Genomic DNA, 26,662 nt, shown 5'->3' with positions numbered 1-26,662 from the left:
CACTTCAAGTCCCTCAGGGCTGAGAAAAACAAAGAAAACAAAAAGTAAAAAAAACAAAACAAAAAACAGGCATTTCTTGGTTCCTGCACTTGTCATAGTGATAATTCACCATCAGAGGGCAGCAGTGTGTCATGCACAATTCATAAAGTTCCTCATCTCTCAAATCAATCCTTAATTCTGACAATAAATCAGTATTATACAACCTGATTTAAAAACTTTAAAGGAGTCAGTTTTGTGTGTTTTTTTTTTTTAAATTTATTCTAGAGGAGTAGTTAAGGGATTTTAGTGTACCTCTTGTGGATGATTTACAGGTTTATTAATTGGTTATTAAAGAAAAACATAGATCTTGTCTTTAAAGTGATCCCTGGCTGATCTTAAAATGACAATAAAATCTCTGATTAAGGTCATTTTAACAGCTATAAACCTCTTAACTAATTTGAACATTATTCAATTAATTAGGGGAGAATATATGTTTATTGGGATTAAGGAATGTGTGGTTTTTTGTCTTACAGTAACAAGAATCCTTTGTACCTGCACGTAAACCCAAACTTAGCTCCTGATTTAGCCACTCAAACAGGTTTCCTCTCTCCTCCTGCATCTCCTTCCTCAAGGTTGTTGTTCCATGTTGCCTGTAGGGGGCAGTCTGAGACACAAACATCAGAGTCAGAGCGGGACGCTGTTCAGTCTCATTGATTCGCTGTATTGATTCCTTTAAGGCTTTGACTGAGGGCTGCAGGCTGCAAACAGTCACCTCTGAGTCTTAGGCTGTTTGAGTGCACTGATGATAATAACATGAAGTATCTAACGTCTGTTGTGCAGAGTTTTGTAGTTGCTGATCTCAACTTTTCTTATTAGATAACGGACGAGAACATGTTCTATTTTGACAACTAGAGTGAGATGTCACAGTTTATTCTCTGCACATTCTCTCTTATTAGTGATTTTTCTTTATCGTTAGCGATTAAAACCATGCCTTTAAAACAAGCATAACTGTTTTTAACTGTTATTTTATCATGAAGATGGAGGTTACGTCAATACGCTCTCATAAATGTGGCTGTTGTGGCTCTTTGGGTCGTGATGACTTTGCATCCGTCGCCTGTTTAGTAGAGATATGAGGAAACGAGGACTCGCACAAAACAAAATAAAGGTGACTTTAACAGGAATCATTTCAAGCACCTGTTTCTGAGTCTGACTGAGAGTGAGAGTTCACAGTGTCTCAGTTCAACGAGCTGCTGATGGAGAAACATCCCATCCATCTCTTCGTCTTCCCTGGCTGCAGCCGTGGCAGTGACCACAGCGCTGTTGATGCCGTGCCCGGTGGTATCACGGTGCCCGTCCTGGCTGGTGTTTCCCTCCGCTGGATTACTCCCTGGCAGAGCATGCGTATGCCTGGCTGCTGATCACAGCATAATCTGGACGAATCCTCAATCTGTCATTCAAACCATAATCCCATCTGGCTCATTTGGGTGTTCACACTGCGGCGGCAGAGAAACCGTCATAAACCCGGATAATTCAGAGGAGGAAAGTGTTTTGTGGCTGCCGTGAGTGTTACTGTGCCGGGGTGTTACACTGAGTTATGGCTGCAATCACCAGCCACTCTGGTGATTTGTGAAGGTCATCCGCTGTCGCCCGGAGCTCAGAAGAGATGATTTTCTGTCTTCCTGTCTCCTCCTGTCTCCTCCTGTCTCCCCAACACACTCTCACCACAAAGCAGCTTTCATCTTGACAAGTTATTGAATCTCAGATTCGTCCTTTAAATCAGACTTTTATTAAACCAAAAGAAAAAACTCAGCAAACTGAGGGGAGATAATTTCTTGTTACCAAAGACAGTAAATGTCACATCTGAAACATGATGAAATAAATCTGGAACATGTGGAATTCAAGCTTCTTACAGACAGTTTTAGTCCTGTTGGCCCACACCAGGGATTTAACTGAATTAGTTTACTCACTAACCAGTTATCCATCAGGCCTGGAACCACAGCTTAGGAGCTGGAAAAACATTTTACTGTAACTGATTCTGTGCAGAAGTATAATCTGACCTTGAAGTTTTTAAATGTTATGAGGCGAGAGAATAAGCATCCAGCATTTAACATTATAGTCATCAGCTGTTCTTCTTACTTCTAACTTTTATTTCTAACAAAATCAATGCATTACTCATGGAAAATGTTTGCTGTAAACCATTTCTTTAATTTAATCCAAAGCAAAACATGGTCATGATCCATTTAAACCAAGTAAAAAGTTTATGGTTGTACTATTTTAAATCATATATTTACTTGTTTGCGTGAGATTATAAAAATTATGGAACATGCTTCATATATCTTATATTTAAAAACTGCCCAGCCATTTGTTTTGGTGTTGTATCAATCCACTGCAGCGGATTTGAACCTGTGCCCATTCGCCGTCTCCATGGCGACCCCGAACGTGCCAGCTGCAGAGTGGCCATCTCATGTCGCATCTTTCCCTCCTTAATCCCATAATCCTCTCCTGCCTCCACTCTCACCCCCCCGATCGGATTAGAGGCTCCTGGATCAGAGCACTCTATCCTCCACACACACACACACACACACACACACACACGCCTACCTGATGGCCTACATATCTACTTCCTCTACCGATGAGAAAACAAACTACAAGACAATAAACAGGTTTACAGACTGTAGACTGAATGAAGGTCAGTGATGAATCGCTATGAACAACAACAACAGCCTTTGTAAGCTCTTTAGTCTCACACTGATCCTTTAAATCTCATTTTTCTCACATAGTCTATCCACAGGTGAAGGATACAGTCACCTTTTTAAAACACAAATCAATGTGCCTCACAGACTTTTCTTAACTCGTGAAATTGTCCTGATAGTAGATGGATTTTCTGCCGTAACATGTTCCCAAAAAATCCTAATCTTCTAGAAAAGATACAGAGACGAATGAGTTTACCTCGACGTCGGCCTCCATGTCACTGTCTGTCAAACCCTGGCCGGGTCATCAGAGCCATTTTTAGCTGGTTAGTCAGTTAATTAGGTGAATCAGATCACAGACGGATCTCACAGCTGGTAGAAGTCCTGCTGCAGAGGAAGAGGAAGCACCACGTTTGGAGAAAAGCTCCTCCTTTGTGAGCAGCCTGATTTATCCGACCTTGTCCCAGACGAGGTTTTCAGGTTTGAAACGAATGTGTCGGAGCCGAGCCGGCGCTCGTTATGTCTGAGCGAGTCAGAGAGGCAGATGGACCTCAGAAGGGTTTGACTCCAGGTTGTGGTATTGAAAGAAAAGTTTTGAGAGGAGCCGAGGACGAGACAAACAGAATCAAATTTAAGTATTTCTCTGATACTCCTCAAAATCTGACCTCGAGCTTTTCTTTGAAACTCACTTTAAACACATGAAAGTCAAACACAACAAAACCTACTGGACATATTCATAAAGTCACTTAATTGCAGCCTTCTAGGCTGGGGGGGGGGGGCAGGAGAGCAGGAGGGAGTGTTGAATTTTTTCCTCTTGAACTTTGTCCTGAAATGATTGTCTGATTTTTTATTTTAGATCAAGCAAAAGACTTTGCTGGATGAACTCAGACGAGGTTTACCAGTGAGACAGCGACAGTCAGCAGGATGGCGTCATGTTGTGTGGGTGATGCAGAGTCCAGTCCTGCAGATACAGGTGAGTCAAACCTGTCCCTCTCTTCATGAACAATAGAAGAGAGAGCAGCCTTACAGAGGTAAATAACGTCGTGTTGAATCAAACGGAGCTGATAACTGGGTGGGGTGAGAGGTTAAACTTGCAAAAAGTGCAAATATTTCTCACCTTTGCAGATGAACTCCTCCCAGATTTAGACTAAACTGAAAACTATCCTCTCATATTTAACAAAATACATGAATAACATGAAAAAAATGATTGTTTTATTTGTTTATTTTTCTCACACAAGACAAACAGTGTCATTACATGAAATTTAAACCACTGTCAACATGAATCTTTGTGGAAAGGAGCATAAGATTTCCTTTCTAATTCCCTGTCATTCTAATAAATTAACTATTACCATTTGTTTCTAATGTTGTCTCAGTGTCTGCCAGGGATTAAACTAAAGGAAGGAAAGTCATTTCATGCAACAGTAAAGACATAGTCTTCCATGTTTGGACAGTCTTGTAGTGAACACCCAGTGTGACAGCGACCACACAGAGCTAATCTTTCCACCGAAAACCTCCCCCGCAGACACAAAAACAGCTCCTGACAACCACAACACCATATGGTGAACACTAAGCTCCCGTCAGGTCATAACAGCAAAGCTTCAAACTCTCAGAGAAGCTGGCACATCGCTGCCCCGACTTCACCGCGGCCGTCAGAGGGGATTACTGATGTAGAAGAAGCGATGAGCTGCACTTCATCGAGCTGGGACTTCTAAATGAATAAAAAAAGGACGCAGTTCAAACGTGTAATCCTATTTCTTAAAAGCTATCCTTCAACTTCATTCATCCTTTAATATCATTACTATTTTCAAGTCATGTTTCCACCAAATTTAAATTTGTCATTGCTGCAAAAACACTTCCACCAGTATAGATTAAAGCTTCAGCCTCTGTGTTTACAGTACAAAAGGTTAGCAGTGCTGCCTCTTCAGGCAGCCTGGATGCTACGATTAGTTGCTATTGGAAAGGGCTTGCATGTTAGCACGCTAACTTGAGTAGAAGAAAAGAAGAAATAGAAGCAACAAGAGTTAACATTGCTGTTTCTCTCCACAGCTGGAGACAGCTCTTGGCGAGTAAAGGAAGAAGTTTGATGCTGAACTCACAACGTTTCCTCTAAAGTGGTAAGTAAACAGCCTTTAAGTTTATGATTCAGACTTTTGGAGTAGCAGGAAATAAGTTTTAAGCAGCCAACAGCATCAAAACTAGAGTGCAGCCTGTGAAATTCATGGCTTTAATCATTACAGTGGCTTTTATTTTCTCATAAAAATGAAGCATTAAAGTTTTGCGAGCAGCTATACTCGATGTCCTCTGTGATACACACAATCATGAAGCAACTGATGCATGAATAATTTGAAGCTTTTAAAATCTACAGCCGCGTCAGGCCATGCAATAATTGTGGAAACCCGCTTCACTTTATTTTAAACTCTAGCTGAGATCCCAAAGCTCTCAAATATTTAAAGAACTTAAGGAGAAATTTAAGGGGAAAATAAACACCAAGTGTAAACTGCTAGTTCATATTCTGCTCACATGATTTTCCAGCCAGTGTCCAGTCTTACAATCTTCTGAATACAGAGTAATTGATTGCAGAGTAATTTTCTATTCTCTGTGGTCGTAACATATTGACAGCCGTGTCATTAAAGTGAAACAGCAGCAGACAGGGTTTTGTTGTTGAACTCTTCTTGTCATATCCTGGAGCAGATTTCTTTGTCTAGCCGTTATCTGCGGACACTGTGATTCTCATTTCACTCACAGGATTTCAAAGTGGCTTATTGCAGAAGCTGCGTGACTGACAGACCGAGGGGTTAATCAAGTTGTTTTTAATCTCGCTGAAAAGCTCCCCGGCCGATTCCTATTATCATAATGAGCTCTCTCGTTTCTGTTTCGAGTCCTCTCGCCGCATCAGCCGTTTGAGCGTTCACATCAGAGGAGCATGGAGGGCGCTTCCTGTCGTGGAAAGGTCACTGGGGACATCCATGTGTCCTTGAGCGAGTCCTGAAACAATTGAGGAAGAGAGTTTCAGCTAAACCGTGCAGCTTCTGGCTACGTATTCAATTTTTATTTCAGCCTCAAATCAGTGAATCTGCCTCTAAAGTCTGAAATTATTCATGGAGCAATCAGCTCTTTGCTCTTCAGTGATTCCCTGCAAGGACAAATCAAGAGATTATTCAATTTCAAACGCACACAGCTTGTGTTCTCTGCTTCTCACTCAGTATTTAAAACATTTACAGGCACTGAGGTTTGGTGGAGATTTTGTGGATGACCATTAAACAATAGAAGTTCCTTAGTGCGCTCGGACTAAACTGATTAAATCCCACAACCCTGACAGTTTTAGCATCTTGCTCTACTTGTTGAATATCACTGCAGCTCAGTAAATACTATCTGTGTCCAAACATCTCCATATATCAGCCCTGCTGCTTGGTCCAGAGGTGAAACGACTGTTGAACCTTTTTATAGATTTTAATTCTCACTCGACCTTCTGATGAGTTTTCACGCTTCACCCAGTTGCGTGAGATTTATGTGACTTCTGCAGCTCCTGACAAACTTTTCAGCAGGTTTCAGCAGCTACACACACACACTTCTCGAGTTTGATGACTTGCGGTGGTTACAATGAAAGTGACCGACCCCGTAAAGCGGATGTCTTGTTTCCTCTGCGACTTCATCAATCATGGCTGATCGATGGTGGGAGGAGCTCGGGCAAATGAAGGCCGAAAAACATTTAGCCGAGCGCGGTGAGGAGGCGTGAGATTAATGGCGATAAAAGAGGGCGAGGGTGCAGCGTGTAGAGTTTTAACATCAGTAAATCATTAGCACATTAATACTGAGACGTCGGTGTTAAGCACTGTAAACAAATGAGACCGTCACTGAGCAGCCTGTCAGCCTCTAACTGAGGCTGCTTGGCATTTATTCACTCTGCTGGATTTATTTACAGCAAAATGAGTAAACACAGAAGCAAAATGACCACAAAGAGACACTAACCAAGTAAAAATAGAAACAAAATCACAACAAAGACATGAAAAACAAGTTAAATATGCAGCCCTCTACAGAAAACATTTTAGTAAAACACGAGGGAAAATTAGAAAAGTTAAGTAATATACTTAAACACATGGAAAGCAGCTCTGACACTTAGTGAATTATACAGTAAATTAAATGCAAACCTCACCTTATTATCAACACTGAGACGTGTTAATGAGTTGAACCCTGAAATTCAAATGCAGATTCATGCAGACACACACACACCTGTCTGTCTGGCTGTAATTCACACCTAACAGTTGCACTGTTTAATATCTGTGTGCTAATGGACATGAATTATGAATTAGAAAAGGAAATTGCTCACTCCTGCAGACACTCATTTATCGCCGCTGTCTTCACGTCTCCCCGACCTTTTTTTGAAACTCTCAGAGGCGATCCTGACGGACAGCTCATGTTGCCATGGGAAACCCCGTGGACAGTGGGGCTCGTGGGTAATTGGTGTTGAGCTGAAGTGGGCTGTGGTGAGGGTTCAGAGATAATGATTTTACAAAGGAGACCCTGCAGAGAGGACTCAGCTCTGTGGTGCAGAATCACATTACCTGGGCAGACTCCTCTGTATCTATCGCTCTATTGATCGATCGCCAGGCGTCGGTCCTGAAGCCCCAGATGAGATTTCGCCCCCAGTTGTAAAGTATCTGTCTTTTCGCTGAAGTAATCACCTCAGACCAGAGTGGAATACACAGTCAAAGCCTTTCACCTTTTTAAAAATGAATTTAATCTACGTTTTAAAGCTGCAGACACGTCATACTCGTCATAAACATTATAAATGAATTTAAAGCTTCATTCAGCAGCTGTTGGAGGCGGGAATTGAGTTTTGGGGCTGTAGAAATGAAGTCAAAGACAAATTTCTCCTTTTAAAACGAGCTGTTTGAAAACCACAGACATGTTTTACCAAATGTTTTGAAGCTGATATCTAGAATTTAGTTTTTAAAGCAGCATAAGGAAACTGAGTCAAATAAAGAAATTGATCAACAACAATTTAAATAACTGAATTATTTTTCATTCTCTGGTTCCAGCTTTTAATTTCTGAAGATTTTCTGCTTTTCTCTGCTTTATATTTATATAATATTACCCTATTGTTTTGTTTGTGTTACACAAAAACTGCAGAACCAATCTGCACCAGACCTGCTGGAGGGATGGGGGACTGGCCAGAGGTGAACCCATTAAATCCTGGTGCAGATCCAGTGAAAGGGGCGGATATGATGGATAAATCTTTTATGTTGTCAGACTACTTCCTTTTTCCTCTTTATGTCTGTATTATACGAGCCCCAGTCAGACATGTATGGGATTGTTTGGCCTTGGCAGAGCTATGTGCTCTACTGAGGGCCGTTCTGGTTGTAAACTGAACAAATCTTTGGGTTTGGATTGAGACATTTTTTTGACTAAATGATTAATCATTAGTTGCAGCCCACAGGAAAATCTAATGCTTCATCCTGCTGCAGAGACACTGAAGGCTGGATTCAGGCTCAGAGCAGCTTTTACAAATACATCATTCAAAAATCAAAGCTGCTCCACCTTAAACCTAAAACCTTAAAGGTTATTCTGTCTATTTTCAGGAAAGCATTCAGAGTGAGCTATAAAGTATTTGACCTCATCCATAAGAGACATCCCTCATTTTCATCTCACAGGATGAATTTCTGTCATTTAAAGCTTCTGCCAAACATCATACATCCACTTGTGTAGGGAAACACCATTACCCTCTGTTAATCATCCTGAATCTCGTCTGCGTGTCCTTGAGCGAAACTCTAACCCCCCCGTGGATAAGAACAGCAGAAGATGAATGCTCTATAAATGTGGTTGGGTGCAGAGGATCCAGGCAGTGAAATGGTAATCATTTAGTAACCAGGGATTTGGGGATTTAAGGATTTAAAGGCCACCCTTCAGAAAGCAGCATCATTTGATTTCATCAGACTGGGTTTCTGTGTATTTCACACTGCAGATGGAGGTCTCAGTTCACAATCGGATCAGGAGCATGGATAAAATGCCAATAAACCTCAGGAAAGAAGCAAGAAAAAACACAAGAAATGAAGACTAAAGGCTGTGGATACTCAGCCTCTTCCTGGAGCGGACCACTGACCAGACCTCCAAAGGATTACTGGAATGATTTATGGTTTGCTTAAATGCGAATTTTCTCATTTATCATAAGGAATTAACAGTAAATCCTAAAAATGCTGCGCTAGGACAGAAGAGGCTGCAGATTTCAGGTGTGTGTGTGTTTGCCTGAAAGATACAGCGCTCTAATCCGCGGCCTTTTCCAGCTGCTGTGACCAAGGAAATGATGAATAAGTAATTTCCCGTGAACAGGTTGCGCAGCCTCAAGTGTGGAGCTGTAGTAAACGGACAGATGGAGGCAGGAGGAGGAGGAATGGGCAGGGGAGAAGAGACGAGGAAGGAAAATAATAGGAGGAAGAAGAGAGCTTGAAGATGAAATCTGTCTGCAAAAACTCCAGAGTCACTGCATTTTCATGGACGTACATACATTACTCTACAGTATTCCAACATGTACTAGACTTTTTTGTCTGAGGACAAAGTAAATCCTCTTCTTCATCTGAATCTGCAGCCTCTTCCTTTCTTTGCTGGTATTTGAATTATTTGGAACAGATTCTCTGCAGCTATGTTTTCAGGAATTCTTGTATTTCCATTCACTCAGCATCTGAAATAAACCAAATTCCTGGTGTTTCTTCCCATAACCAACCTGGCTGACAAGCAAACGCTCAGTCATTCTGATGCAAAGTGAGCTGTGCTGATAGCGAGGCTGCTCGATAAAGGCCTGAATAGAAAGCTCCTTTTGAGATCCCACAGTTCCCATTCAGTCCAGATGAATAGTCGCATCAAATCCAGTCTGGGCCTCTAATAAGAGCTGAACTACGGGGCAGTAACGGCCACGCTGAGAGAGGCGCATCCAACATAAAGCTCCCAGCTTTATGTGCCAAACTTCTCAGGAGGCGTCCTCCGCTCTGTGGAGGTTTATTGTTTGAATTCAGCTCTTAATATTCTTGAAATCTGACGTATTAAAATACAAACAGCCCTTAATAATATTCATCATTTTCCTTTGATAAATGACTGAATCAGTTACTCAACAAGTCCTCCAGAGAAGAAGTATGGCATTATATCCCAGAAGTAACTGGAAAGATTTTTATTTGTAACAGATGGTGGAAGTCTGACAAGTTATTGGCTTTTTTTAGTTTTCAGCCACATCTTGTGGTCGTCCTCAGTGGATGGAGTTTGAGACAGATGTAATTTTCTCATTTTAATTTTTTCCAAGTTCAAGAATAAAAGTTTATGCACAATATGCAGGATGCACGTTTGCAAACTGACATGGAAAACTGACCATTTATGAATAATACTTGAAGAAATAAGTGAATTTGTGTGACCAATGAGACTTTCAGAGACAGATTTGAAGGAAAAACAAAAGAAAATCTATAAACAAAGTCGTAGTTGAATAATGCGCTGAGCAGAAACTGGTTCAGATCCAGTCTGATGACGAGCAGCAGGCTGTTCATCATGTGGAGTAAATGAAAACTTCATCTTGATTGATTTAGCCGGTGGCCTCTTCAGCCTGAGACGCTGAAACTGTGAGAAATCCCTTTCTAAAAGGTGCAGGTCCAAGGTGACTCCGGCCCGCTGAATAGATATCAGAGGCCTGCACTGATCTCCAGTCAGTCCATTGCTCGCCTTACAGATATCCATCATATCCCCCTCGGCCTCTGACAGGGCAGAATGAGAACGCATGAGGAGGGCGGTCAGATAAATCACACCGCTTTCACCGGTGTGAAGCTGCTGTAGCATTCATCATGTACTCTGTGTACGAAAAGAAAGGCAGAGAGATGTCTGACGTTTTCTAAAGTCCTGCAGCTTTTGGGATAAAAGCCTGAGCTGAATGTAAGAGCGTGTGAATTAAGGACTAAAAGACCAAAAGCTAAAGGCGAAGGCTGTTTTTGATGTTGGTCTTTTTAGATTTTGCAAAATCAGCACGATGTTTTCAAATGCAAATAAAAAGTTCCAGCAGGAAAAGTGACTGGAATAAGGAGGAGGCAGATTTCTGTTAAAGCTCTTGTGAGAAATGCGATACATGAATGTGATACCTGACTTTTATTAGATTAATTAGGATGATGCATTTTAATTTCAGCTGTAAAACGAGTTACTCCTCTCTCCCCTCCAGCTGTTGGTCTAATTAGCTGCCTTGTTGGAAACTTTGGGTGCAGCCTTTAAAAGCCCCCTCAGGCATGACCGAGGGGGGAGCAGGAAGGCATCAGCGTGCCGCTCTGCAGCATGTGCTATCCTCTCTGTTTTGAAAATGGCCTGATGGTCCAGTTTTTACAGCTTTCCTTAGCGGAGCAGATCAAAGTGAAGCTTTCTTTGAGCTTTGGTTTGACTCATTGATGCCTCTGAGGTTGTCGCTTTCAGGCATCTTAAAGTTTTTGATTTGATCTTCTGTGTGTGTGTGTGTGATGCTGGATTTAGTGGGTCAGAGTTAGAAGTTCAAACTGTCAGGAGATGCACTGGTATCAGCCATGATCCTTCAGATTAAACTCTCTAAAATAGACATTATGATAACCACCGAGCAGAAGGTCAGGAGTGCAGAGGTATCAGCCTCTCATGTGAACAGTCACTCCTCTCGTTGTTTAGATGCATCTGAGGTGGGAACACATGATGCAAAGACAGTAACAGAGGTCAGGACCTTTCTGACCTCACAGGGCGACAGCTGCTTCTCTCTGAATCCACACGCCTGTGAAAAGGGCAGATATGAAAATGTGAACCATTGCAAAGAGCCGACGCTTCACGTAGGTCAGAGAGCACTGTGGAAATCGTCCATTTCCATCCTCATCATCCTGGTCTTTGGATTTGCTGACGAGAACAAAGATAGAGGATATCTCCAGCCTCACAAATGCCTTCGAACACTCCAGTGGTCAGAGGATTGTGTGTGTGTATTTGTGGAAAATCCTCTGGAAAATCTGAAATGTGCAGGAGGGAGCTCGTAATGTTTCTAACAAAAGGCTGCAGAGATGGATGTTAAACGCCTCGCCTCGGGCTTTCCTTCACACACACTGAAACCTTTACAGATGGTCCAGAGTGCAGCACGTCACTCCACTGCTCACTGACCTCCACACCTTCCTCTGAGGATCAGCATCCCTGCACACGAGGCCTTCTCAGTCCAGTCTCTCTCAGAACTAACACATTTGAGGATGAAGCCTTCACGTCCCTCACTCATAAGTCTCTTTGGATAAAAGCCAAATGTGTAAATGTAAAAACTCCCTCACTTTGTTTCAGCCGTCATCACCAGATCCTCACATGCAGGTAATCATCTTCTACTTCTCCTGAACTGGCTGATTACTCGGGGACAGGTTTTTCTTCCTCTTGTCGTCTTTTGCAGACGACGTCGGCTCCGGCTCCAGCTTCCCCCCTCTGCCCTGACAGCAGCTTTACACCGAGCGCAGAGGACACATCATCTGAGCGGGGTTTTGTCAATGAGATGAAAGAGGAAGGTCTATTAGGCTGATGAAAGCTGTTTCTCTCCATTTCGGTGCTGAAGAAACCAATTATATTAACTCAGAAGCAGCTTTTTAGAACGTTTTTTAAAAGGTGTGATTGTTGTCTGAAGTATCTCTGATGTGTAGAAAGTTATTACGATGAAAAGGTGGTTAAAATATCATTTTTCCATGCATTTCTCTCAGTGGACAGTCATCTTTTTTCCATGCATGAGACAGAGGAACACCCTCCTTTTAAAACCAGCTCCACTTCCTGTTGTTATTGTTGTTATTATTGATGGTGTCACACAGACCGCAGCAGCCGCGGAGGGATTTAGACTCGCTGACGGCGTTTAATCACCAAACTCTCAATGAACCGAGCCTCATTAGTGGAGGACCGTCCCGCTGCACGAGCCATTTACCCTTCAGCTCCACTCAACTTTATTTATAGAGGCTGTTGAACACAGATTTACAGAGAGCAACTCACACAATGTGTTGATCATTACTTCCTCCACAGGCAGCTTTATTGTGTTTATCTGCTGTTTTTTAAAGCTCAGTTTGTAGGAATAGTGTCCAGACTTATTTAATTTATTGGTAATAGAAACATAAAGCAGTAACATTTGATTACATTGCAGTTTCCTCTGCTGTTCTCTGAGTTTTCTCTAATGGAGATGTGATGTCCAGCTGCAGTTTAATGACAGGAAGTGAAAATAATTGATAGGTGGAAGACAGAGGAGTGTTTAGGCGATCATATTGTGTGAAAGGCCAGAAATGTTGACAACCTGTGGCGTCTGAAGTGTCATTTCACATCAGAGAGAGAAGAAAAACTTTCTGCCATTCCAGTATTTGCACTGGAGCTAGATAGATGCAGATCTTGCATGCAGCTTATTCTCATTTATCCTCACCTGGAGGGACCATAACGTTCCCAGACAACACTGGATGTAAAGTGTAACACCTTTACAACAAAATACAAAATCACAGGGGAGTAGTGAGTAATAGATTACTTGATTGCTGAGTGAGTATTTTCAGTACTTCAGAGCTGATGAATGATTGAAGTCATAGAGGTCGACAACAACGCAGCAGTTGGGGACTGTATAGAACATGGACACCATACTCTCTCTCTCTCTCTGTGTGTGTGTGTGTGGGTGGGTGGCCCCGCCTTCTTCGTGACGTCACCCCCTCTCCTCCACCACTCGGCAGCCCTCCTCCAGTCCTCCGGCAGACCGGAGCAGGGACGGACGGAGTCTGGTGCATCTGTTCATCTGTCACCACTGGGAAAAACTTCTAGGACTGGAAACAAGCTCTGATTTTTGTCTTATAGTCCATTTTTTAATTAGTACTATTTGTTTTTTTGTTTTTTTTTTAAGACAAATGACGCGAGAGGGAACGAGAAGAAGAGGCAGAAGTAACGGCGGGCTCTCCATCATCTCTTTTTCACCCTCTTCTCACTTGGCACCTTCTCTGAGCGCTCGGGCTTCCAGCCAGCAAGAGGTCAGTTCACATTAAAATCAAATTTAGACTTTATTACTTCTAATGATCTTTTAAACGTGTTACTCCCACAGCTTCATTGTTAATTTAGCAGAACAATGTGAGGGGAGAAATTCGGCTTTATTCACATGAGAAATCTCTGTACTATTCCTCTGATAAGTCCACAGTTCTCTCTCTCTGCTGCTCTGTGTCCCTCCTTGTGTTGTTGTGTGAGTTTGCTGCTTTATAATGAGTTTATAGTTGCACTTATTGTACATTCTGACTGTTTCTGAATATTTCATGCTCTCTCCAGTGGGCTAAGGTTGATTGATTATGAGTTATGGTGTTTAATAATGAGCCTGATCGTTCTTTTTGGGGGTTATTGTGCTTTATTTCTCTGATGTTGTTATAATGTCCCTCTGGTATCCCTTCAGTATTTGTTATAGGCTCCTTCTTTCTCTCTTTTATTCCTGTCTTTTATCTGTCTGGCTGTGAATATTTATGAATATTCATAAATCGGTCGCGGAGGAAAAGCTCCGCAGCAGATGGAGGAAAAAAAATCACAATAAGAAGTTGACAATTAGCGCTTATTGTCACGTGCGCGCACACGGAAAAGCGCGCGCACGCGTGCATCTCCTGCGCCTCCTTAGCTCTGCCAATAAGGTCATCTGATAAGCTGCAAATCCTCTCTCTCTCTCTCTCTCTCTCTCTCTCTCTCTCTCTCTCAGCCTCAAGGTTTGAAACACACACACACACACACACACACACACACACACACACACACACACACTATGAGGAATGTGGGTTTTTCTTCTAGTCTTCCTGTTTCTTCCTCCTGTTCCTTTTTCCTATCCTTCTTTCTTCCATACCTCCTCCTCCATCTCTCCCCGACTCTCACTCTTTCTTCCTTCCTCACCTCTTGTGCCTCTCTTCCTTGTATTCCTCCTCCTCCTCTTCCTACCCCTTTTTCCTGCATCCTTGTTCTCTTTCTCTCCTCTTCATCTTCACCTCACTTGCCGCCTTCTCTTTTACTTCCTCTTCTCCTTTCTTCTCCTTCTCCTCCTCTTTTCTCTTCCTCCTCCATTTTTTACTCTTCCTCTTTCTTCTTTTCCTGTTTCCTACCCCCCTTTCCTTCTTCCTTTCTCCTCCTCATCTTATCTGCCTCCCTTTTCTTCCTTTTCCCTCCTCCTTTCTTTGCATATCTCCTCCCTCCTGCAGAACTCTCCTCTTTCCTCTTCATCTCTTTCTTCTTCCTCCTCCTCTTCCTTCTTGCTTCCTCTTCTTCGACTCTCCCTGCTTCCTAATCCTATTTTCCTTCTTCCACACTTATCTCTCCTCCCTTTTTCTCTATATCTGCTCCTCATCTCTTTTTCCTCTTCCTCTCCTCCTCCTCTTCCTCCTTGTTGTCTTTTTCCTCCTCCCTCTCTCCTCGGCTGTCTCCTCTTTCTTTCCTTTCTCATCCACTTCTTCTTCCTTTTCATGTTTATGTCCTCTTTTTCTGCCCTCTTTCCTCATCTTCCAAACACTTATTTTACTCCTCTTCCTCTTTTCTTCCTCCCTGTTTTCCTCCCTCCTCTTCTCCCGCTGATGTCCTCTTCATCACATCTTCCTCATCCTCCTCTCTCCCTCGCCTCTTTTGTTCTCCCTCCTCCTCTGTTAACAAACACACGAGCACAAACTGATGTGAAAGTGACACTGAACACCCCCACCTTCACACACACACAAAAAACCCGACTCAACAACTACTACACACTCACACACACACACACACTCACACTCTGTTGTCTCCACCCCTGAGGCTAAGCCTGAAAACTAGCGTGTCAACGTTTTCCAGCTCCACGTGAAGGTGTGCTTTATTTTGTAATGAATGACCAGTCAGCACAACACACACACCTCTACACACAATGTATAGATTTGAATCAGCACGCTGTCCTTGCACAAACACACACTACACCCCTGTACCTTGTTCTTACACAGTGCTGAGATTTTCCTCCTCTAACACACTGAACTCATTAGCAGATATAATTCACTGATTACAGTCTTTATCCTCCCTGTGTGTTTCTGGAGCCTGAGCAGCAGCTGATGAACTTCAGTCACAGGTGGAATCTAACTATTGAAATAATGCTCTCAACACCTGGCAGCTTTCATCTACTGTTTAATATTTCTGTCTGGTGAGTCTCAGTTGTGTTTCAGAGGGAGATGTTGCTGATGGATGCAGCTACTTAGTTCTGTTGGAAACCAGATTTTACCTCATGAGTAGCTTTGTACTAACTATAAGCATAAAGCTTTTCATTTGATTTGTAATCGTTTGGTCCATAAAACACTAGAAAACACTGAACAATGAGAATATGGTGGTTTGCTTTAAAAAAGTCTTAAATTATCGATTGATTATCAGCGTTGCTGCAGATCAATCTTCTGTCAGTCAGTCGGTGGTTGCAGGTCGGGCTGAACAGCTGCCTGACGAGTCTGATGGTCCAGTTCCCAAATATGATTCATGAACTGATGTTGATTTTCAGCACCAGTCGATCGGCACAGCATCCACTAAAGACGGCTTAACTGTCATTTAAAGATGGAAATCAGCAGAAGAACCTGCGTGATGTGTCCTAGCTCCAGCTGCCACTTCATATTGATGCTCTGAATCGTGCTCTACAGGTTAATTAAGTTGAATTCAGACCATTCATATAGCAAAATCAGTACGTGTGGATACCGGTGAGAGTGTTATAACACCACTTACTGCAGAGTTTCCAGAGCGAGCAAGGACTGTTTTGATAACTGCCTCTACTGATGCTTTCAAGGACTCCAGGACAACGACCTCCTCTGGGTTTCATTTTCCTCAGATTAATGCTTCTCACCACATATCTGTTTTTTCCTGGACGTTATCGTGAATGAATGGAAACAGTCATGTTCTCAGCCGCGTTGCCACATGACACACCAACAGCTGCCTCCAAGGTAGAGGAGTTAAACATGATCAGGGGAATAAAAATGTAAAATAAACACACATTGCAGTCCCTTAAACGCCCTGCAGCCGTGTGTTACAGCTCAGTTTGTCTTTGGGTTGAAGTGGAATGATTAGAAACTCTGTTAGATAGCTGCAGTCGAGCTGAAAACAAGGCCAGCTGATAATAAAATAAATCCTAATTATCTAATAACTTTAGAAAATGAAACATAAATGGTGCATAAAAAACACTGCATCACATTAGCACATAACTGTGATGATTTAACAACACAACACTGGCTTGTGTTCTCTCCTCATTAATCAATATTATTACATCATCAGTTAAAAATATGCTGAAGCCTTATCATGGGATTATAAACGCTGGTTAATGTGACAATTAGCAGCTTTTACATTTTCCCTGAATTTATTGCATTAACAGGCTTCGCAGTCCGTTTACAGAGACGTTTTCTCACAGCGTCCATCTGTTAATGCTTTATGATTTGCTACTTGGCTGTTTTTTCCTGCTGCGCAAAGAGACGTGGGTGGTAAATTATTGCATTCGAAACACTTAATGTTGGAAATTAAACTCTCTGCTGCCCCGACGCTGACCCGTCGACGTGCTCAAAATGCCTCTTCCTCTTCCTGAGTGCGGACCGCTCTTCTTAAACTGTCGTCAGCTGAAGAATCTCCTTCAGCGCGGAGGTGGAAGCGGCACTAAAACTCAGCACTTAGCAGCCTCATTTACCTGGAAATTCATCCTGAGGGTGGGGGGGAGAAAGAGTGGAGGGATTGTAATATTTCCGGATGAATTTCTCCGGTGATGAACGGTGGCAGTTGGGGCAGAGCGGCGCCTCAGACTAATGTACTTGACCACATGCCAAGTGGAAGGATTATTTATTTATTTCTTTCCTCATTCTGCAGGTTAGATAACAGCAGGTCTGTGAGGTACAAACCCTGAACATGTGGCAAAGCTGACAGAGGAATCACCCACTCAGCCTGACGTTTCTCTGTGTGGGAGCTTAAAAAGAAAAGAGACTGTCACTGACATTTGTCTAAAATGTGAGGAAATGAAGCTTTAAACCTCTCACAACGTCTCCTGCTTTTTACCTTACACCAAACTCCACTCTGAGCTCTTAATAAACCCAAGTTTCCGACATTGTGTTGGACATTTCAGAGAAGTAAATGTGTCAGCCTCGAGGGAGAAAGCCACCCGTCATTTCTCATAATTCTTTGTGAATTAGCAACAGCTTGATCTTTGATTTATTACACGTCTCGTGACGTGAAGTGGAGCTGCACCATCACTCATCCCTCATTCAGTGGAGATCCCTGGCTGTGATGCTTCTATGTAAAGATGGAGGAACTGCAGCACAGTGTGCCAGCGTACAAGGGGACAGACTCAGTGTTACTAGAGGTCAGAATCACCGTCATCCATTCATTCTCTGCTGTTAAGCCAGGCAGCCCGGACATCCCTCTCCCCAGCTCCTCCTGGGGGATCCTGAGGTGTTCCCAGGCCAGATGAGATATATAATCTCTCCATCCTGATCTCCTACCAGTGGGACATACCCAGAAAACCTCCAGGGCTCATGCTCTGCTCTGAGCTTCCTCCAGATGTTGGCTCTCCTCCTCCTGTCTCTCTCCTCAGTTGTGGCTTGGACTGTAGATCGACTGGTGAATCGAAAGCTTTGCCTTCTGGCTCAGCTCCCTCTTCACCACAACAGCCCAGTGTGACGCCTGTTTTACTGCTGATGCTGCCCGTCAATATCCATCCCATCTCCCCTATAATTCAAAACAAATAACTTTCTTGCTGCTTTATCCCGTTCTTCTCAAAGCTGACCGTGTTTCTAAACCCCCAGAAAAATCAGTTGTTCAGTTTTGGCAGCACAGTACGAAATCTGGTTCAAAAAACACTGCACATTACCTTCATCCAAACCACAGCATTTTTTCTCATCGATCAGGTTTTTGGGTATTTTCCTCAGGGGTTCTCAAATGAATGCACTTTTATTACATTTTAGAAACAAACAAGTAAAAACACATATTTATTTTACTATAAATCATAACAGAAACTGCAGCATCCATAAGTTTCTAACAAACATCTACGGTGGCCCACAGGGGACAGCGGTTAAACCCACATACGATTAAATGAACTCTACAGACATAAAAGGTGAGACCACTAATAATAGCTGAGCATTTTCTTTGGTCAGTTTTTACTTTGACGGGCAAACATCCAAGGACATTTATCCCCTGAGCTCCTGTTCATTTCTTCTGCTGTTTCACTGCTGCTGCATCGCTGGTGTAAACACACGACGTGATGCATGCTGGGAGCTGAGCGGCGTCGCCGCAGGCCGCAGCAGAGCGCCCTGTTAGATACCTGACTAAACTAGACCTAATGTGTTTCTGTCCCTGAGGTCGAGACTGAATTAAACCCAAAGTGCCTGCACTCAGTTTTCCTGCAAAATGGATGAGAAAGCTGACCTTTAATGGAGCCGAGTGAAGCCGGGTTCTCTTGGTTTTTAGTCGTTTTTTGGTTGAAAGAAACAAACACAAGACGTAGAGAAGGAGCCAGAGAAACTGCAGCTTGTTGCACCAACTAAACAAGTTAAACAGTCAAGTTCAGGGGAATTTATTTAGTCTTGGTGGACTTTAACAAGAAACAGAGAGAGCTAGAGTGAACCTAGCTCATCAATAATTAGGAGAGACTGAAAAAACACATTGTGCAGTAAACAGAGGATCAGATTTTGGAGGAGACTTTGTTAATATGGCATTTAAAGTGAAGCAGATGTGCTTTAATATTTGTAGATTTGTCTAACAAGCTCCTGAAGTTGTTTGCATTTGGTTTTATTGAAGCGATCGTGGTGAATTGTGACTCAGGCTGAGGAAGGAGCCGTCTTTGGTTTGTTTGATCTTGATTTAAGAGACTTTTAGCCCCTTCAGCCTCCTCTTTTGATCTGGGATTACTGCCTGTTTGAATGCTAACAGAGGAAATCCAATGGCAGATTAAATTTAAATATTACATACCATGACACAATAGGTTTTGTTTTCCAGGCGCACACTAACAGATCTGTGCTGCTGTGTCTCACTCTCCGTCCTGTGATCTGCTCATTTTAAACGGCTGTGATGGGGAAGCGATAAACTCTCTGCGTGCATTTGGTTATTACAGCAACATTCATCCAGGGATTAGGACCGACCGACTCCCGGCTAATTAAACTTTCGACTCCCCGGCGTCCTCACCGCTCCTTCGCTCTGTCAGCCTGACTGAAATGAGTTAATAATTTCACCGACTCAGATATGAATGCACCAGTGGGGTAAAAAAATATCCCTGTTTCCAATTTTGAGGACGGCTAACCCACAAGCCCTCCAGCAGATTTCTGCAGATCCCCTGAAAGCTCCCTTTTTAGCGTTTCCTCTGCCTCTGTAATTGAAATTTTTCTGCTAATGTGAAGTAAAACAAAAGGAAAATGGAGCTCATTTCCCCAAACGCTGTATATACTTTGTGTTATCATTCAGTATCTCTAGAATCTGAAGAATCCTGTCTGTTAACGAGGTCACATCCAGAGTATTCAGACTAGTTTCACTTCTCTGTTTTTATTCTGGCTTGGGTAATTTTTTTTTCCCCCTCAGCTCCTGGATGTTTTTGTCTTGTAACAAAAGCTTTCAGCTTCCAGGAGGCTGAGCGTAGATCTGCAGGGGTCATTTGGAGGAACCCAGTTCGGGTCTGAAATGAGCCTCCTGCTGTGTTTCCCGGAGCAGAGAACAGCAGCTTCCAATTCCTCTAATTTCCTCCTCCCTCTGCGTCTGTCAGAGCCGTCCTCGCCTCCTGCTGCATTTAGCCGGGATCACCTCAGCGTTATATCAAAGTGGGTGACAGTGTCTTTGTCTGCCGGCTTGTTATTGATCACAGGCTCGCTCCGGCTGCCCGCTGAGTGCTCACTTTCCAGCGGGAGGAGGGGGTTTAGATCGATGGGCGACACGCTCCCCGATGAGGGGAGACGGTGGAGGATGAAAATGAAATGTCACCTCGGAGGAGTTTGACTTGCTTTCAGCTCGAGCTCCCAGGTGAACAGATGCAGCCATTAAACAAGCCCGAGTCTCTCTTCACGCCGTGCTTGGCATCCCAGGGTGCAGCTCTGCCACAGCTTCACTCCGCTTCCCATGAGGAACTGCTCTGAAACAACTCCAGTTTTCAGTATTTTTCATTTGGAAGTATGAAAGTAGAAGCATTCATATATCTGCTCAGTGCTGTCTTTGCACATTTTAAATGACACACACCAGCTGCAGCAGTTTAAATAAAGACTAAACTTCTGTGGTGTAAAACTGGTGCATAGGAGCAAATAAGTTGAGAAAGGTGTTAAGACTCAACTGGATGAAGAAGTTTTTCATATTTTTTGATCAAGTGTGAGAGTTTTTAAGTATTAGCAGATAAAAATAGATGCAGCACAGTATTGTGATCAGTATCAGTTCACTTCAGCAACCATGTTACTGTCGACTTTATACTGTTAGCTGATTTCCACAGCTAGATATCTCCTGGAGGAAGGTGAGTTCTTGATTCAAAGTCTGATTTTCATCCATGTTGACTGGTTCCTAAATAAAGCAGAGAGTAGAGGAGAAACCTGATCACTGACCTGCTACTGTAAATGCAGATTTTACAGTATCCAGGTCTTTACAGTACATCTAAACAGGTTTCTGTACCTGTAAACTTACTCCCTGCTCAGCGTCCTCCTGTGGTACCTGGTTTTACTTTTGTGTTTAGGTGCTACAGTTTGATTTTATGGAAGTTATGCTCAGTGTACTTGACCATTATGCTGCTGTGACAAGATGGAAGGACGGAAAAGAAACTGAACATTTTTTATTTCATCAGATAAAAGCTGTCCTTGGAGGACCAACATAAGCCTGCTATCAGCAGAGGTAATAAATGGAGATATTCTTCACATCACGATTCTAACCTCTGAAAAACTTGAATTAGTTCCCTCTTTTTTATGTAAGAGAAGTAATAATGAGATCTCACAGGAGCCTTCGCAGTGTCAGGAATAATTTGTCGTGTTTTTGTTCAGTTTGGCAGTTTGCATTGACGTGCGCAGAGAGAGTTAAATTAGCACTTTTCTGGAGGAAGTTCTGACCAGCTGGTCAGAGTCATATCTGCTGGAGGAGACAAAAGGCTTTGAATTCAATGCAAGGGGGACTCTGTATAATTCATATGAAACCTTGCTAATAATAGCCAATTTGTGGTGGCGGTGTGGTTTTCTGAGTTTTGGCTGAGGACGTGTGCATATGAATGAAAATTCTTTGTGTTAAATGTGAAAACACTGAGCAGAAATGCAGCTCTAATGACGATAATCAGTGAAAGGCATTTACATGGCAGCTTCTACAGCCTGTGTTGCTTTAATCAGATTAAAATGGCATCATTAGTGTGCAAATGCAAATGTTCCCACTGTCACCGCTCGCCACATCCTGTAGGAATAATAAAGTCTCTCGTGACTGAAGGGGAGCGACGTTTCGCTGCAAAACAATTTCTTGCAGCCTCTCTAATCAGATTACATTCCTCTGCTGACTTTGTGTTTTCATACACAAATTGAATCACAGCTCAACTCTGACAAGGAAATTGGTAACTTGGTTGATAAACTCAGAGATGTAAATACTCAAAACACACAGAGCAGTGCAGCCAGAGGAGGGAGAGATGATTGTCTGTGAGGTTGCTGGTTTGAAGCCCTCGTAGGAAAAGATTACTGCTGGTATAACCGCTGATAAAGGCCTAGCCCCTGAGGTTGGGTATGAACTTTTAATTTCTGTTGGCAGGGAAGAGATATTATATTTAATTTAATAAAAGTTTTAATATGCTGTATGGCCAGAAGTATGTGAGTAGAGATGCTGAAACACAGGACTCCACCATCATTTCATCCACTGAAGACTTATTTAAGAGGGAATAAAGCTGGACACAGTTTATTTATTTATTTTGTTTCTTATAACTGCAAACTGTTTGTCTTTTGTGGAACAGTTTTTTACGGAGGAGGTTAACTAAAAGTGTTTTTTCACTAGATAAAAGGCTTAGTTGCTGAATGTAGTTCCACTGGCCAGCATTAGCGTAGCCTATACATTTTCCTACATTGTATTATTGCTGTAAATAAGGAACAAAGCCTAAATGTCACTCTTAGACAAGTATGCTCGTGACATTCTTCATTCTCATTCTTTTCTTCATGTTCCCGACCTTCTTCATTGTCACTTTCTTTCACAATTTAAATCCCATTCTGTTTCATTTCTTTATTGCTTTTCGATTTCTCTTCCCCCGAAATCATATCTCTCTCTCTGTGTCTCCGACTTCCCCCTCATGTTCTTTACATCGATTTGGCAAAAACTTCTCCCTGCTCAGCTGGGAGCTCATTTCTTTCCTCAGCAGATCCTTCATACTCCTTCAAAGAAGCAGTGATATTTATCAACCTTATTTTCTGCTGCTATGCTCTGACCTTTGTTGCCGTTAACTGTGTTACTGATCTAGAAAATTAAGCTTCCTGCTCCAGCGTTGCTTTTGGAATTTGCTTCGTATTCGAGCATCAGCGAAACGCCTGGATGTAGATGCATATAGAATTGGCCGGTGGCTCACTCCCTCAAATCCTTTATGTTGTTTATTCCCCATCCAGATGAAAAGCTGCCAATGAACGAACGCTACAGTAAGAACCGGCCATGGCTGCCCATCGAATCATCAGAGTAACAAACAACAACCACATCCTCCCTCGCTGCAAGTCTGAGGGGACGCTCATCGACCTCAGTGAAGGGGTCACCGGGGCCAGTCTCAACGATGTCAAAGGTCAGTGTTTCAGTCAGACGTAGCCACATTTCACGTCGCAACCTTTACAAGAAATGACGTAAAAGGCTTAAGTATTTCAGTTTTTAATCATTTGAATGTATTAATTTGTTCATCACTTAATATTTCAAGAATTTAAATTATCTGTTGTTTTTTTGCTTTTTTATCTTTTGCAAATCAGTTTTTCAGTCCTATGCTGAAAACTGTATTATTCGTTCTCTGCCTCTTTCACTTCACTGGTTGCACTTCATTACAGCTTTGTTTACATGCTCCATATACGCTAATGAGGTGGACTAAAAATAGTAAATTATGCGGTTCATCTGCTCATACGTTTAACTAGTGATCTGAAAATGTTGAGGCTGCATGCACATGATAAGAACTAAGGTTTTGGTTATGCTGGAGGTAATTTAGCTTTTTCTTTCAGGATCAAGGAGAGATTCAGATACCCTAAAAAATTTGCAGCCATTTAATCACAATCCTTTGTGTCTGTGTCTTAACTGCCCTTTATATCTGTCTGATTATAAGTGTTTAACTGCTGTATTTTGAGTAATCAGCCAGTGAATGGTGCTCTTGTCTAAAATAGGCCCAAACACTTTGCAATCAAGGCACATAAAAGACCATCATTAATCATTTTATGAGATAAAATTGTGATTTGTTTTAATATCTTTTCTCCTTTTCAGTGCCTTCTCCCAGTGCCTTAAGGCTGGACACTTCCTCCTCCTATGGAGCTGCACAGGAAGTGGTTGCCATAAAGGATTATTGCCCCAGCAGCTTCACCACGCTGAAATTCTCCAAAGGTGATCGCCTCTATGTGCTGGACACGTCAGGTGGAGAGTGGTGGTACGCCCACAACAACACGGAAATGGGCTACATCCCAGCCGCCTACGTCCAACCGGTCAACTTCAGGAACTCTTCGCTTAGCGACAGTGGGATGATCGACAGCCTCGGGGAGGGATATGAGGACGGGTCAAAGGAGTTTGGAGGTTTGGGGGAGTGGACAGGGATGGCCCTGAAGCCCTCCCCGATTTACAACAACAGCTCCTTCTCTGTGAACCCCTTTATCTGTCCATTAGATCAAAACTGCAAAGATATAGGCGTAAGGAACTCAGCAGACCTTATTCTGTTTGACGCTCTGGCATCTCCATCATCTTGCTCCAACTTTAACACGAGCACAGTCATGACCAATGGGTTCAGCAGTTGCCATATTAACTCTACCACCCCCACCAGCCCAAACCAAGAGGTTCTACCCAACCTCCACAGGGATAATCCATTTTTCAGGAGTAAACGTTCCCATAGTCTGTCAGAACTGTCGGTTCTGCAGGCACAATCGAATCCCACCTTACCTTCTTCTGGATTCTTCACGGGCCTTAAGGCTCCTTCACCGGAGCAGTTTCAGAGCAGGGAGGACTTTAGGACTGCTTGGTTGAACCACAGAAAGCTAGCCAGGTCTTGCCACGACCTCGACTCTTTGGGTCAGAGTCCTGGGTGGGGCCAGACACAGCCGGTGGAGACCAACATAGTGTGCAGGTTGGACAGCAATGGAGGGGTTGTTCAGCTTCCAGACACCCATATCAGTGTACACATCCCTGAGGGCCACGTTAGCCATGGAGACCACCAGCAGATCTCCATGAAAGCCTTACTGGACCCTCCACTGGAACTCAACACTGACCACTGCTCCACCGTGAGCCCCGTGGTGGAGATAAAGCTCAGTAACATGGAGACCAAGTCCTTCATCACACTGGAGATGAAGGTATCAGTAAGTGTGAAGAAGGAGAGCTGTCACACTGCAGAAGTGCTTTGTGTTCGCAGTGATTGCAAAGACGGGCCTTACATACCAATCCCTAATGCTTACATTTACAAGGATACAGTCCAGGTGCAGCTGGATAGTCTAGAGCCCTGCATGTATTTGGCTGTTGTGGTTCAGTCGCAGTACATCAGCCACAATACGACTGTTTGGGACCACGTGCAAAGAAAAGTAACTCTGGGCGTCTATGGACCCAAGCACATCCACCCTTCATTCAAGACAGTTGTGGCCATGTTTGGGCACGACTGCGCCCCCAAGACTTTGTTGGTAAGCGAGGTGGGTCGGCAGGCTACCTCAACTCCACCAGTGGCCCTCCAGCTGTGGGGGAAGCACCAGTTTGTGCTTGGATTCCCTCAGGACCTCCAGGTGGGATTGTACTCCAACATGTCCAACTACCAGGTGAAGACGAGCGAGGGCGCTGGGATGATTCGGGGTTTTCAGGTCAAACTGGGGAAGGTCAGCCGGCTCCTGTACATGATAACATCACACAACCCAAACAGCATCTCAGACTTCACTCTCAGGGTCCAAGTCAAGGACGCCCTGGACTGTATCCTCACCCAGTTCTGTGTCCAAACTCCACAGCCACCGCCGAAGACCGGAGCGAGGATAACAGGTCAGAGACGGTTCTTGAAGAAGAAAGAGGTGGATAAGATTGTCCTCTCACCGCTAGCTGTAACCTCCAAATATCCAAAGTTTCAAGACCGGTGTATTACCAATCTAAAATTTGGCAAATTGATCAAAACCGTGGTCAGGCAGCACAAAAGCACTTATTTGTTGGAGTACAAGAAGGGGGATGTTATTGCTTTGCTCAGCGAGGAGAAAATCAAACTGCGAGGGCAGCTGCGGACCAAAGAGTGGTACATTGGATACTATCAGGGGAAGATGGGGCTTGTCCATGCCAAGAACGTTTTGGTTCTGGGTAAAGTCAAGCCCATTTATTGGTGTGGGCCAGATCTAACGACGACCATGCTGCTGGAGCAGATCCTGAAGCCTTGCAAATTTCTTACGTACATCTACGCGACAGTGAGGACGGTTTTAATGGAGAACGTGGGAAGCTGGAGGGCGTTTGCAGATGCCCTCGGGTACGGGAATTTGTCGTTGAATTATTTTTGCCGGACAGAGCTGGACAATGAGCCGGAAAGGGTGGCATCGGTCCTGGAGAAACTCAAAGAGGAGTGTACCAACATGGAGAACAAGGAGAGGAAGTCCTTCCAGAGGGAACTCATGATGGTAAGACAAAAGGAAAATGTGAATGAACATGGCTGTGACATGTAAGAGTACAGTACTTTCCTACAGACTAGGAAGTAGCTTTAAATTTTAATCTTGTGGAGTGACATTACCCTAAATCTCTCTGCTGTCCCTCTCATATTGTGTTTCACTGAAAAAAAAACAAAAAACAGTTGAATAGTTTAGCAGACTGTAGCATGGATTTTAGATGTCTAATCTTTGTTTTTCGGCTGAGAGATGCTGGAAGAAAAAGAGGCATTCAGAGCGCTCATTTGA

General features: G+C 43.2%; 1 protein-coding gene across 2 annotated transcripts in view; it reads left to right on the top strand.

The window, feature by feature from the left end:
- The window catches only part of sh3bp4a (SH3-domain binding protein 4a), a 42,265-nt gene that overhangs the window by 2,698 nt on the left and 12,905 nt on the right, over positions 1–26,662 (top strand). The window contains exons 3-7 of one of the 2 annotated variants that reach the window (XM_018661296.2): positions 3,526–3,642; positions 4,716–4,783; positions 13,528–13,651; positions 23,192–23,358; positions 24,036–26,389. In XM_018661296.2, coding sequence (XP_018516812.1) covers positions 23,235–23,358; positions 24,036–26,389 — 2,478 coding nt within the window. In that variant the 5' untranslated portion in view covers positions 3,526–3,642; positions 4,716–4,783; positions 13,528–13,651; positions 23,192–23,234. Of the gene's footprint in view, positions 1–3,525; positions 3,643–4,715; positions 4,784–13,370; positions 13,652–23,191; positions 23,359–24,035; positions 26,390–26,662 lie in introns of those variants that run through there. The other variant, XM_018661295.2, reaches the window with a different exon arrangement.

This window comes from Lates calcarifer, linkage group LG7_2, assembly GCF_001640805.2.
Source record: "Lates calcarifer isolate ASB-BC8 linkage group LG7_2, TLL_Latcal_v3, whole genome shotgun sequence".
NCBI lineage: Eukaryota > Metazoa > Chordata > Actinopteri > Centropomidae > Lates > Lates calcarifer.
Note: the sequence above shows the minus strand (reverse complement) of the source record. Positions and strands in the feature narration are given on the sequence as shown.